The sequence below is a fragment of the Daucus carota genome, chromosome 9 (genome assembly GCF_001625215.2).
Source record: "Daucus carota subsp. sativus chromosome 9, DH1 v3.0, whole genome shotgun sequence".
NCBI lineage: Eukaryota > Viridiplantae > Streptophyta > Magnoliopsida > Apiales > Apiaceae > Daucus > Daucus carota.
Window position 1 is genome coordinate 7,063,275 of NC_030389.2, and position 13,105 is coordinate 7,076,379.

At 33.6% G+C, this 13,105-nt stretch overlaps 1 protein-coding gene across 1 annotated transcript; it reads left to right on the plus strand.

Annotated features, from left to right (window-relative positions):
• Positions 1-291: 291 nt before the first annotated feature.
• On the plus strand, positions 292-11,462 carry LOC108202672 (autophagy-related protein 18h). Its single transcript, XM_064085624.1, has 9 exons — positions 292-725; positions 2,770-3,225; positions 4,210-4,653; positions 4,954-5,199; positions 5,293-6,078; positions 6,180-6,358; positions 10,185-10,312; positions 10,440-11,012; positions 11,122-11,462. Exons 1-9 carry the CDS (start codon positions 540-542, stop codon positions 11,124-11,126), a joined length of 3,003 nt encoding a protein of 1,000 aa, XP_063941694.1. The 5' UTR covers positions 292-539; the 3' UTR covers positions 11,127-11,462.
• Positions 11,463-13,105: the final 1,643 nt, after the last annotated feature.

Below are 13,105 nucleotides of genomic sequence, written 5' to 3' on the forward strand. Positions count from 1 at the left end.
CATATTTTGGGCCGGAGAAATGAACCTATTTGAAGTGCTCATTTCGTACCAGAAAAATCTATGTATTCCTCATCTAAATTTTTGATAATTTCTAATAAATTTTAAATAAATAGATCAACCTATTAATATGATTGTCGATTTCTATATCCATGATCACTATATATAATTTAATAATATTTTCTTTAGATTGTTTTTTAGAATAAATAAGGAATTACTTTGGGCACCATTTTGTTTTGCGAAAAATAACCCACTTCGCATATCATATCATGTAGTCCCACATGTATGATACACACACATATACATACAGACGTATCGATAGAAACAAGAACCGTCTCTTGAAGTTGAGGTCAAACCCAAACACCCAACACAACTAATACAACTTTACACATTTCACACAACACAAAATCACAGATATAATTACTCATATATACTCGCCGCTGTTTTCTCCGATTTAAATGCCCGATCTCCCGGTGGCGCGCGACGGCGGCGACGGCGACGGAGCTCTTACTTTCCGGTGACTTCAAATCACTTGTTCGATTATGAGGAGAAACCTAAACAACAACAATAGCAACAAGAAGAAGAGCGAGAGTAGCAATGGATTCTTACCTAACTCGTTCAAACTTATTTCTTCTTGTATCAAAACGGTGTCGTCTAATGTTCGCTCTGCTAGTGCTTCTGTTGCTGGTTCTATAGCCGCTGATGCTGATGATCTCAAGAAAGACCAGGTCTTCGTTTTTCCTGCTCTTTCTCTATTTTTTTTCGAGTTTTCGATGTATGATATTTTTTCCTTCTTTCGGTATTTCTTTTAATTAGATAGTTAAGATTCTTGGAAATGCTTGATAAGTTAGGTTTATTATATTTTTCGAGAAATTAGTAACTTGTAAGTTTGTGTATGGATGATTAGTAGAATCTCAATAAATTGTAAGATGATAGCTACTGCGTATGTGTATTTTTAGAATCGATAATTTAGGAATCTAGGTAATTGTTGATAAGTTAGGTTTCTTTGAATTTGTGTGTGTTTCGTATATTTAGAGTTGATGAACTGATAACCTTGATATTTGTTTGAATACGTTGTTTAGTTTTTTGGATATGATGTTAATTGAAATTTTGACTTTGTTTAGAAGTTTTGTTTGAGTGAGACTTTACTATTTTTAGGTTTGGATAGAACGTATTGCCTGAATTAGGAAGTGGAAAATGCTTTTATTGCTGTTGTCTTTTTGGGAAAGTGAATGTTTGCTTCTTTTTTAATTTGTCTTTTTCTTGCTGTTCGATCTTGGATTTTGTATTTGTTGTATTTGGTCTCTTTTTGATTGCCATTATATGCATTTATTGTTTAATGAAGTTGTATTATAAGGCATTTCTAGTACAAGAAACTGCATTTTAAACTAATAATGACCCACAAATATTGTATTTGTAATTTAATTTTCCATGATGGCATTGATAATTATACTTGTATGTATTTGTAGTTGTATAATTAATATTTGGAGGTTCTAATCCTTTACTGTATGTTAATTTGATTGTCCTGCATAATCTGTCTAACTTTCTGGCTTCCAAAATCCAAATAGGGGCGATAAGATTTGACCAACCATTTGTGGTTAATAATTGAAGAATTATAGAAACTTCTACAAATTTCTTGAACTAAAGAAATTAATAACCCATCATATGTATTGAAATCATGTGTGCTTTCTTGATTCGACTTATAATCACGTCTTGGTCAGACCTAATTTGTGAACATAAAACAGCTTCTCTGTTCGTCATAAGCTGCCTAATATGCATTTGTAAGGTATCTTTATATAGTTATTTTGTTGTCTAGCCCCATGTCTTCAGTGCTAGTTTGGGTTTTCAGATCTCTAGTTGGGTACGAATGTGCTGATATAGGTTTCTTTTATATTAGTGCTAAAAATTATAATTTCCAAATTAGAATAGAGATTGACAAAGATAAAGATTACACAGAAGTTTAGTTGCATGAATTAAATATTTAGATGATTTGTATTCGACAATGTTGCTCAAGATTTTGTGGAATTTCGGACACATAATGGATCAGAGTGTGTGGTTAGATGTTCCCAGTATTGGTCACACAATATGCTTTTTCGATAATATAAGACCGTGGGAAAGATGACTGCAGATAATTTCAATCACACTAGAACATATATGTTCACTTTGAGCAGTTGGACTACTAGATGGCTTTGTTTTAGGAAGGAAAGCTTATGAAAGTATTGGAAAGTAAAGGGCCTGTAAGAATATGACTTTTACTAGTGTGCTCCAGAGGTTTAATTTAAAGGAGAGGGAGTCTTAAGAGATATGGATGGGAATGAATGAGATCATACTAGGAATACAAGCATCTGTATTTTCAGGGGTTTCTATTTACTTCATTTTTATCCCATGTTTGGGGTGAAAGTGGAGGTCATTTTACTTTCTCTATGTGTGCTTCTGATATAAAACTTGGGAGCATGAATCATCTTCCTCTGCTCTTGTCTCTATTAACTTGGAAGCAGCAGAAGCAGGGTGTTATGCCTATATAGAGTTAATAACCATAAGGCTTAATGTGGAACTGCGCATACTTACCTTTCTGCTCTCTCTGTTTAAGGTGTACATCATAAGTTGCTCAAACATATTGACTTTTATGTTCGATCTTGGCTTGTTACTCTCTTCCCTTGTATGCTATTGTTACATTTGAAGATTATTGTTTCCTTTTACACTTAAGAACTGCCAATGGTCTACTACCACGAAATACTTAATAGAGTGCTATGTGAATTTTCTGGTTGACAGGTGTTATGTGCTTGCTTTGATCGATTAGAACTTGGTCCTTCAGTAGGTAAAACACTTCTGCTACTTGGCTATTCGAATGGATTTCAGGTTCTTGACTTTGAAGATGCTTCCAATGTCACTGAATTGGTATCACGCCGAGATGATGCTGTCACATTCTTGCAGATGCAACCAATTCCTGCAAAGGGCAATGGTCGTGAAGGATTCATGGATTCACATCCATTGCTCTTGGTTGTGGCAAGTGAAGAGACAAGAAATTCAGGTCCTGTACAGTATGGTAGGGATGTGTCATTCAGGCATAGTAATGAGCCTCATGTGGGAGCTGCAATACAGTCTCCTACAGCTGTCCGTTTTTACTCGTTAAGATCTCACAGTTATGTCCATGTATTAAGATTCCGATCCGCTGTGTATATGGTTAGATGTAGCTCAAAAATAGTGGCTGTTGGTCTGGCTGCACAAGTAAGCCTGTTCATTCAATTGTTATATAATATTGTCAAATTAGCTTTGTTATTAGATACAGGTATTAGATGCTATAATTTATTAAATAAATTTATGTCCTCCGTGCTGCTTAAGGTGCATTATTAATCATAAACATAGGAATTTGCAAAATATTTGGACAAGAAAGGTTTTACTTTAAATATATCTATTAATTAGTGTTAGAAGGAAGGTATGTCGAACGAGCATGATGTTAAGTACTCTTATATCCCTCCATTTGCAAAACAAGCGATGCATCACAATACTGAGGGAAATAAAATTTTCATGAGATACGATTCCACTTTTTTGTGCATACATATGAAAGCATATCCTTTTTTAATAGATTAGTTTGTGTTATTGTGTATTAAGTTTATACATAAAAATACAATAAATAACCTGTGGCATGTTCATGGTCTATGCATGAAAAGGGCAGTTTTATATATATATATATATATATATATATATATATATATATATATATCTTCTTCACCTATTTAAATTAAATAACATTGATATAATACATTAATATGTAAAACATGTCTCCTACCTTTTTTATATACATGTGGATCGCCTCCCAACTTTTAAGTAGGGGTATGGTCTGTGTACATCTGACCCTGTTCTAAGTGGGATAGACTGGGTATATTTGTTTCGGTTTAGTATTAAGGTAAAGTGTCAAATAAGATTTTTAAGAGGCTAGAAGCCCGGATATTAGGTTGCAATAGTGCTTTCAGAGTCTTAATCACAAGCTTTGTTTCTTTTTTCCTTTGATTTCATTCTCTCTCGTAAACTTTCGCGATTTTGCTGCATGACTAGACCGTTGTGGTCAATATACTCTGAAGGCCAATGTTTAGTGTTTCCTAGCATTTTTAAACTGGGTATATCGTATATGTTCTGAGCATGTATGTATTTAGTTTTTATATATAGAAATATTTTACAACTGTTATGTTGACTATCGTCTACCTACTGCAGATTTATTGTTTTGACGCTCTCACTCTTGAAAGTATGTTCAGTGTGCTCACGTATCCTCTGCCACACTTGGGAGGCCAAGGACTTGGTGGAGTCAATATTGGTTATGGTCCCATGGCTGTTGGATCAAGATGGTTAGCATATGCTTCCAATAATCCACTATTATCAAACACAGGACGCCTAAGTCCACAGAGTCTCAGTCCATCTCCAGGTGTTAGTCCATCTACTTCACCCAGCAGTGGGAATCTGGTGGCTCGGTATGCGATGGAATCCAGTAAGCATTTAGCTACGGGGATAATTAATCTTGGAGATATGGGATACAGAACGTGGTCCAAATACTATCATGAACTTCTTCCTGATGGTTCTAGTTCTCCAGTTCCCTCGAGTTCAAGCTGGAAAGTAGGTCGGACTGCAGCTCATTCAAACGACATAGATACTGCCGGAACTGTAAGTATTCCCTTAATTAAATGTTTATCCTTTTGTTGCAGATTTTGTTAATTGTTGAAATTTTTAACTAAAGAACCTGAATTTTTGTTTCATCTTACTGTATACACTATTACACTCGCACATCCATATACCTTACTTGGAGAATAAATGGATCTTTCCTTCAAAAGATTTTTTTTTTTTTTTTGCTAAATTTCCTTCAAAAGATTTTGTTTAGGTGTAGCCGTACATTGAAATTATATAGATATATTATCTTTTCTTTGGCCGATATTAAGAATTTTATTCTTAATTTATTGTTTGCAGGTTGTTATAAAAGATTTTGTTTCCAAGGCTGTTGTATCACAGTTCAGGGCCCACACCAGTCCAATATCTGCTCTTTGTTTTGACCCAAGTGGAACTCTTTTGGTTACTGCATCTATCCATGGTAACAATATAAATATCTTTCGAATCATGCCTTTGTACTCACGAAATGGATCTGGAACTCATAGCTATGATTGGAAGTCTTCTCACGTGCACCTTTACAAGCTCCATCGTGGCATAACAGCGGCAGTAAGATTGATGCTTTTTGAATCAGATGCCAATCTTATAAAATATGCTGCTTATATGCATGCTATAGATTTATACTCCCGATTAATGTTTCAGGTGATTCAAGATATTTGTTTCAGTCCGTACAGTCAGTGGATAGCTATTGTTTCATCCAGGGGAACTGGTCATATTTTTGTTTTATCACCTTTTGGTGGCGAGACTGGTCTTCAAATGCAAACTTCTAATCTAAATGGAGCCACTTTATTGCCTGTTCTTTCTGTGCCATGGTGGTCTACTTCCTCTTACACACTGAAGCAGTCTTACCCTCCACCCCCCCCTCCTATTACCCTTTCTGTTGTGAGCAGGATAAAAAATTCAGGTTGGCTTAATACTGTAAGCAATGCTGCTTCGTCAGCTGCAGGAAAGCTTTCAGCTCCATCTGGTGTTGTTGCTGCCGTTTTTCACAATTCTATAGGCAAGTTACAGCCCACAACCTTAAACGTAAATGCATTGGAACACCTGATGGTTTACACCCCTTCTGGCAGTGTAATTCAATATGAACTGTTGCCCTATATGGGTGGAGATCAAGGTGAATCTTCTCTGAGAAACGAGACTAATTCGCTAGGGCAGGTACAAGACGAGGATTTAAAGGTGAAAGTCGGCCCTGTTCAATGGTGGGATGTCTGCCGAAGAGCAGATTGGCCTGAAAGAGAGGAATCTGTAGGTGGAAGTATTTGTAGTAGTCACAATGCTGAAGAGACACTTATGGATGCCTCTGATTATGAAGATGATGGTACTAAATTGAAGGATATGGTCAAACAACCAGATCGCTTCCCTTGGTATCTTTCTAATGCAGAGGTGCAGATGAGATCTGGCAGGACACCAATGTGGCAAAAGTCTCAGGTATATATAGGTTAAATGGATAATGTTCTTAATGTTTTAATCGTATGTCTAAAATATATTAAGTTCATATATACTTTTTGATACTTTTTTGTTTGAATCAGGTTTATGTTCATGCACTGAGTCCTCTGCCATTTGAAGGGGAGAGACGGGGTTTATATTGTAATGATGGAGAAACTGAGATTGAAAAGCTACCTGTTCGGGAGATTGTAATAAGAAGGAAGGATCTATTGCCAGTCACTGACCATTTCCACAGGATCCATCCTGAATGGGCTGATAGAAGGTAAAGATGCATATGCAAATGTTGACATCTTATAATTCTTTACTGAGTTAATAGCCTTCAATGAGATGAACATTTGAGCCCACACTAAATGAGAGGATATGCCCTCAAACGACGAGTATAGGAAATGATTATACTGAGAGATAATTAAATTTCTGCATTCTTATAACGACATTCTCCTAGACACGCATATTTCATACTCTGTAAAACAGTATAGATACCCTTAACAAGGATCCTTGTTTTTGTTTAATGCAGTCTTCATATTTTGTGAGAGTAATTTAATTCTGGCTTTATGGACAAATAATCAACTGCATTTCCAATACCTATTGCTGCACTTTGGAAGCCTTGAGACTTAAGAGCACACCATTAGTTGTTTTTTGTTGCTTATAAAGAATTTAAGAAACGGCAGATGGACTTGAAACTTGAGAATAATTGTAGCAACGAATACTTAAAGCCATTCATGATTCATGTTATTACTGTTGTTAATGGTAAGATTCGTAGTAATCAATTAAAGTTCTGTGCTTATCGTATGTAAATTTTGCTTATCATATGTAAATTTAACTACAAGGGGGAAGGAGAATCAGGGTGGGTGGGGTATAGTAACAGTTATCTTGTTGAGCCATTTTTTTCCTGGAGTTCACCTGTAACTAGAGGTGGCAATATGGTTGCAAAACCATTAAACCAATCCAAACCAAACCAAATTTATGAATTTGGATCAATATAAAATCACATTTAGGAAAATGGATTTGGTTTGGTTTCTAGTCTCACATTTCTCACAAAATATGGATCTAACTATATTTGTGTCTCATTTTTAAAATTTCTTATAACTCTTCACACACACAAATGGTGATTCGAACTGATGACCTTTCTTGGAGAAGCCAAGAGCTTGAACCACTACATCAACTCACACACCCACACATGCTATTGTTATATTTACCATTCATTACATTGTCACTTGAGTGTATTAATTTTTGTTCATCTTGTTTTTACTTATTAAACTAGTTTACCCATAATTCAAACTAAAACCATAATCACATTTATTAATAAATGGTTTGGAAATGGTTTTGGTTCATTTATCCAAACTAAATTCATTTTATGAGAACCAAAACCAAACCAATCACACATTTTGCCACCTCTACCTGTAACTTTTATGCAAATCTTGAGTATATCATTTATAAACAATGTTAATGCAATTAGGTTTACAAATGTCTATAATTTATAAGATACTAACTCACAAAGTATGTTTTGTTTGATTTACTTGCATGATTGTACACAGGTCTCCCTTCCACTTTTTTTCATTACATCATATCTGCTCTCGAAACCTGTTTCACCCGAATTCATATTTATTTATATTCAATCATGTTCATAAGTTATACACATATTTTGCTAGATTAGTAATATTTAACCAATTAAGTCGTGTAATCATTAGAGTCTTCAAGTAACTTTTATATAGTTTTGAAGTAATTTTTTTACACTATGTTAAATAGAATCAAGTTTACAGATGATTCCTGTGTTCCTACCGTCTAAATTGTCTTCAGAATTTGTTTCACTGTGTATAGTTGGTTTGGTTACTGGTAATGTTTGCACACAGACATTCTTCCACTTTTTTGTTTCATTACTTTTATCTGCTTTTGAAGGCTGTTCCCACTCTTATTTAGTGCTTTGTTAGTCAATCAATTTCTTCCATAGCAAAGAGTTCCAATGTCTACAAGCTTAGCGTATTCTGTCTTTAAGAAGGGTGCTGTAAGTTCTTGATCGCTCTAGTACACACTGCTTGATTAGGTACTGCACTTACTTTTTGTTCTTCATTTTGACTGTGGACACTGATGAGTAACCGCTCTTTCTTCTTAAACTATTTTGTCTTCATTCTAGTAATTTATCAGTGGTCCCTCGGTTTATTATTTTTAAGTACCTAGGCCTTTGGTATTCATATCATGGAACTATTTGGACTACAGTTCTTAGAATTTTCTTTTTCTTTTATAAGTTTTGTAGTTATATGTGTTGTCGTTTTTGCTCTTTCTCTGTTTTTTTTAAACCTTTGATCGGGAATCATATGATGGAGATCAATACCATGGTGTAATACTTGTCATAATTTGGTGCAGATTTGATAGAATGTAAGATGGATATTGATATATAGGATCTTGGTGCAATTTATTTGATAGTGCATAAGATGAAGCTTGATATATAAGACTTCAGTATAATTATATTAAACATACATGGAATAGTGTGTATTATAATCGGCACTTAAAAAGAAAAGAGAAACTCTCAAGAAAATAAGAAAGACCCTCTGTTGAGCAATTTGTTCATGAAGTTTTGTTTTACTAATTTATTCAGTACTATTACTTGTGATCTGTTTGACAAATTAACATGATTACATTATGTGTATGCAGGTATACAAATTATGTCATATATATACACACTTATATATATGTATGTATGTATGCATGTATTTATGTATGTATGCATGTATGTATGTATGTATGTATGTATGTATGTATGTATGTATGTATGTATGTATATATATATATATTATGGTGGTGTTTGGCAACCGCTTAAAAGCCGACTTCTAGCTTATAAGCCAACTTCTACTTTTTGCGGAGTGTTTGTGTAAAGAAGTTAGAAGCACTTCTGGTGACTTATAAGCTGAGAAGTTGAAAGTTAGAAATGCTAGCTTTTTTTCTTGACTTATTTTTTTTTTCGAAATTTAACTTCACAACAATGTGTAGGATCATTCTAAAAGATAGTTTATGATATTTTATTATTATTTTAGCAATTTTTATACCTAATAAGTCATGAATTTTAATGAATTTATCCAAACACTTAAATAACTTATAAGTCCAAACCAACTTATCACTTATAATCCACTTCTTTACTTTAAGCAATAAGTCACTTCTTTTAAGCCCAGCCAAACGGCCCATATGTCTTTGATAATTTTTGTTACTGATCTACCATATAGTTATTTATGTTTATTGACAATTAGTTGTATAGAATGTTTCTCAGCTTTGGCTTATGTTTGCTTATATTGATTATTTGTAAGGGGCCTATTTATCCTCGTCTTTCATTTTTACTATAATTAATCTTTTAACCGACGTGACTAGAAATTCATAAAGTATAGCCCATGAAATAAGAGATATAAATATGATGAAACATAAACAATAGTTGATAGTCCCTGGAACGGCTAAATGTAATCAATGTAAGTAAAATCATAACCTTTTAGTTGCATTTGCATCTATTTTTCATTCATAACATGCCATAAATTTGAAGTACAAGGTAATGTAAATGTAGTCCGTAAGTATTGGTACATGTTGTTACTCTGTATTTGACCAAAGAACTGATACATTCACAGGTGATCTGCATGGATACGTTGATATGTTCATTTTTTGATCAAGTCTTTAAAATTTTAAAATTAAATAAGAATATATTGCTGGTGTATCACACATTTACCTCTTTGAGTATCTATTGCGGTTCTGTTATATTATGGAAAGGCTGTTTATATGTTCTTTAAGTTATGTAATTGCTATGCAAATTAAGCACTTTAAATTTTCTATTCCCTGTGATTTCTTTTATTCTTAAAGAGGTAATCATATTGATCAAGTTCAGGATGTATTTTCTTTTCCTTTTGGTTTTTGCATGAAACAGAAGATGTAATCGAATTAACAATCATTCTCGTAACAATTCTTGTTAGGCTTGAGATGATCACCATGTTTGCAAGCATATACCAATTATTGGCTGTCGCCCATCCATTTATGAATACTCATACCTTTTAGTGAATTTTCTGAACTATTTGCTTTGCATGTGAGTAGTGGATTTATTTGATAAATTCCTGCAGGGACCTCAACAGTGGTAGATATCTACCTTCATCTTCTTTGAGTGATGAGGGTAAAGAGAAGTACTTGGATAATGCTTGCTCCCATGCGAAACCAGTGACACCTGGATCTGTTGATGACTCAGAGACTGGTATGCGATCTCTCGTATCTTGTAATATCAAAATGTATAGTTTTTTTTTTTTGTTTTTTGTTTTTTGCCAAGTATAGTTCTGTCTCCCTTCAATATAAAGTGTTATACTTGACTAATTGTAAATCAGGGCGACAAAGTTCTGGAACAGCTCTGGCAGAACGAGAGTATAGGAATACTGTAAAATCTCATCCTTCCTTTAACTCTATCCTAAATGAGAATAATGGGGATGAAGGGGCTAGTTCCCAGCGGAAGCAGAGCTACATTGGTGAAGAAGTTAACACTTTAATTTCTCCTGCGCTATCTACAACTATACTTTCTGCTCTTGAGGAAGATTATGTTAATAATTATACTAGCTATTCAAACAAGACTTCACCTTCTGTGGGGAATATTGCCCAAGAGGTTCTTTCTTCAAGTAGTGTTGTGACAGGTGATGTGTCAAACACAAGCTCTAACCGTTCTGATTTGAGTATGAACATTCTTGAAGAAGAGCTAGTGCATGAAGATATCCAGGGCCAGCTAGATTTTGGACACTATTTTCAAGAAGGATACTGTAAATCAAAAAATCTTGATCAAAGTAATGAATTAACAGCACATATAACTGACGTTGATGAGAGAGCAAGTCATTGCAACAAAGCAATTTCGGATGAAGAAGCGGATAGTGATGACATGCTTGGGGGTGTATTTGCTTTTTCTGAGGAAGGTATGTAAAGTATAAGGAACTTGCTATGTATACAATATGTATAGCTGCATTTATAGTTTTGTGATCTTGCTGCAAACTAATGAGCTTCACATGTTGTTTACTGTGGCAGGTTGATATGTATTTGCTTCCGAAACCTGCGATTGTTCTACGTACTGCCCTTTAATTGTGCTTGCTCTTTGTAGAAAGGTAATCTGTCTGATAAAAAAAATGCCAGCTATTGCTTTCTGGAAGAAGATGCTCAACAACTAATTGATGCGACACGTTCTTGTAAAAAAACCCAGCTTAGCCGGAGGAAAAAAGAAAATGTCTTCTAATTCTTATGTACATAGTGTATATTACAAATTCTTGATCATTTGATTTGGGTGAACAGGTTGTCATGTAACAAAATTCAGTGTTTATTAACAGTAAAAACGTAAATAGAGAAAAGATGAAAAAGGAGCTCATTCTATATTTGATTTCTTTAGTTTTGCATAATTTGCGTTGCTTCCAAATATGCTTAGTAAGTGTTGAAGGATTATTTTTGCCTTTGTCAAAATTGTCATGTAATGCATTAGCGAAATGGAAAATTTGCCTTAGCACTAAACGATAATGTGGTTTGGAGAGGAGAGGAGAAGAGAAGGGAATAATTAAAGATATTGACAATTAATGTTGCTATGTGGGGAAACCGATAATGTGTTTCGGAGAGGAGAAGAGAAGGGAATGAAATAATTAAAGATAAGGTTAATTATCAAACTCATCACTGAAGTCGACAAATGGTAACAAATTCATCATTGATTTTCACGGGGTCTCAAGTGATTCATTAAACTCGCTTAATGGTATCAAAGTAACGGAAGTACAGACGGAATGACAGATTATCTGTTGACGTGGCACATTAATAAAAAAGACTGAAGAAAAACAAATGAAAGAAAATAAAAAAAAAGAGAAAATAGAAAAGAGAAATAAAGTAAACAACCAAAGTAAAAACATACGTCAACAATAGCCACAATTTAATTGTAGGTTCACTGATGTTTCTTAGACTTGTGTTCATTCAGTTAACATTTTAATTAATTAAACTTGAACAATGTTTGTTTTTGGATCCATCATGTCATTTAACCTTTAAACATTATGTGTTGTTATTGAAGATTTGAACAATGTATGCTGCTTCATACGTTAAATATACATATATTTATTTTCATGTTTTTGTTTGGTACAAGAAACTCCAAAATAAATAGAAGTGTTGAAAATCAAAAAGAATTTCTTTCTGTTCAATCTCTAAATTATTCTTAAAATTTAAAAAAAGTTGGTGATATTAAAAAAAATTGACTTTTTCCCAACTAAGGCTCTGTTTGGGAGTGCTGTTAAAATTGCTGCGCGGTCAGAAAAAGTGCTGGTAAAAAAAGTGCTGTTGTAGAAATCAGATAACTGTTTGGTAATTTTTTTGATATTTGCTTATTTTGAGTTATAATATAAAAATAATAATTTTTTTGGTGAGGTTTGATAATGAAATTTATAACAGCTTCTGCAAAAGCTGAAAACAGCTTTTTCCAAAAGCATGAGAGGACCTGCTTTTTCTAAAAGCAGCTTTTCAGCTAAAAGCTGCTTTTAGATTTACCAAACAGTTTTTCACCTGCTTTTCAGCAAAAAGTTGTTGTTGCTGTCTGCAACAACAACCCCAAACAGTACCTAAACATAATATAATTTTTATCTCAAGTGGACTACTGTAATATTTTATTAGTTCGAAGTAATCGGGATTGTAAAAATTTAAAAATATTTTTTTGGCAACAATAATATTCACATAAATAAAATTTATTAAAAGAGAAAACATTTCAATATTATTCAAAAATAATTATAATCTAATAAAAAACATAAAAGTTAATCCTGGATATTTAGTTAATTATATCTTAAAATTTAGTTCCATGCATTTATTTAGATAATTATATCCTAAAATTAATTTAATAAAAAGATTGCATACTTTATTTCTATATAAAATTCAAATTACGTGGCAAGCCACATGTCAAACCCTAAGTCAATATGTCATTTTGTCTATACGTCCGTTACATTTTTTAATGGCAGTGACGAGTTTGATACCATTAAGCGAGTTTAATGAGTCATTT

What these genes read in the sequence shown, in the direction of transcription:
- LOC108202672 (XM_064085624.1), top strand. Translation starts at nt 540, where the DNA reads ATGAGGAGAAACCTAAACAACAACAATAGCAACAAGAAGAAGAGCGAG. An exon ending in ACATAGATACTGCCGGAACT is followed by an intron (nt 4,654 to 4,953) that starts GTAAGTATTCCC and finishes TATTGTTTGCAG; the next exon opens with GTTGTTATAAAAGATTTTGT. An exon ending in CAATGTGGCAAAAGTCTCAG is followed by an intron (nt 6,079 to 6,179) that starts GTATATATAGGT and finishes TGTTTGAATCAG; the next exon opens with GTTTATGTTCATGCACTGAG.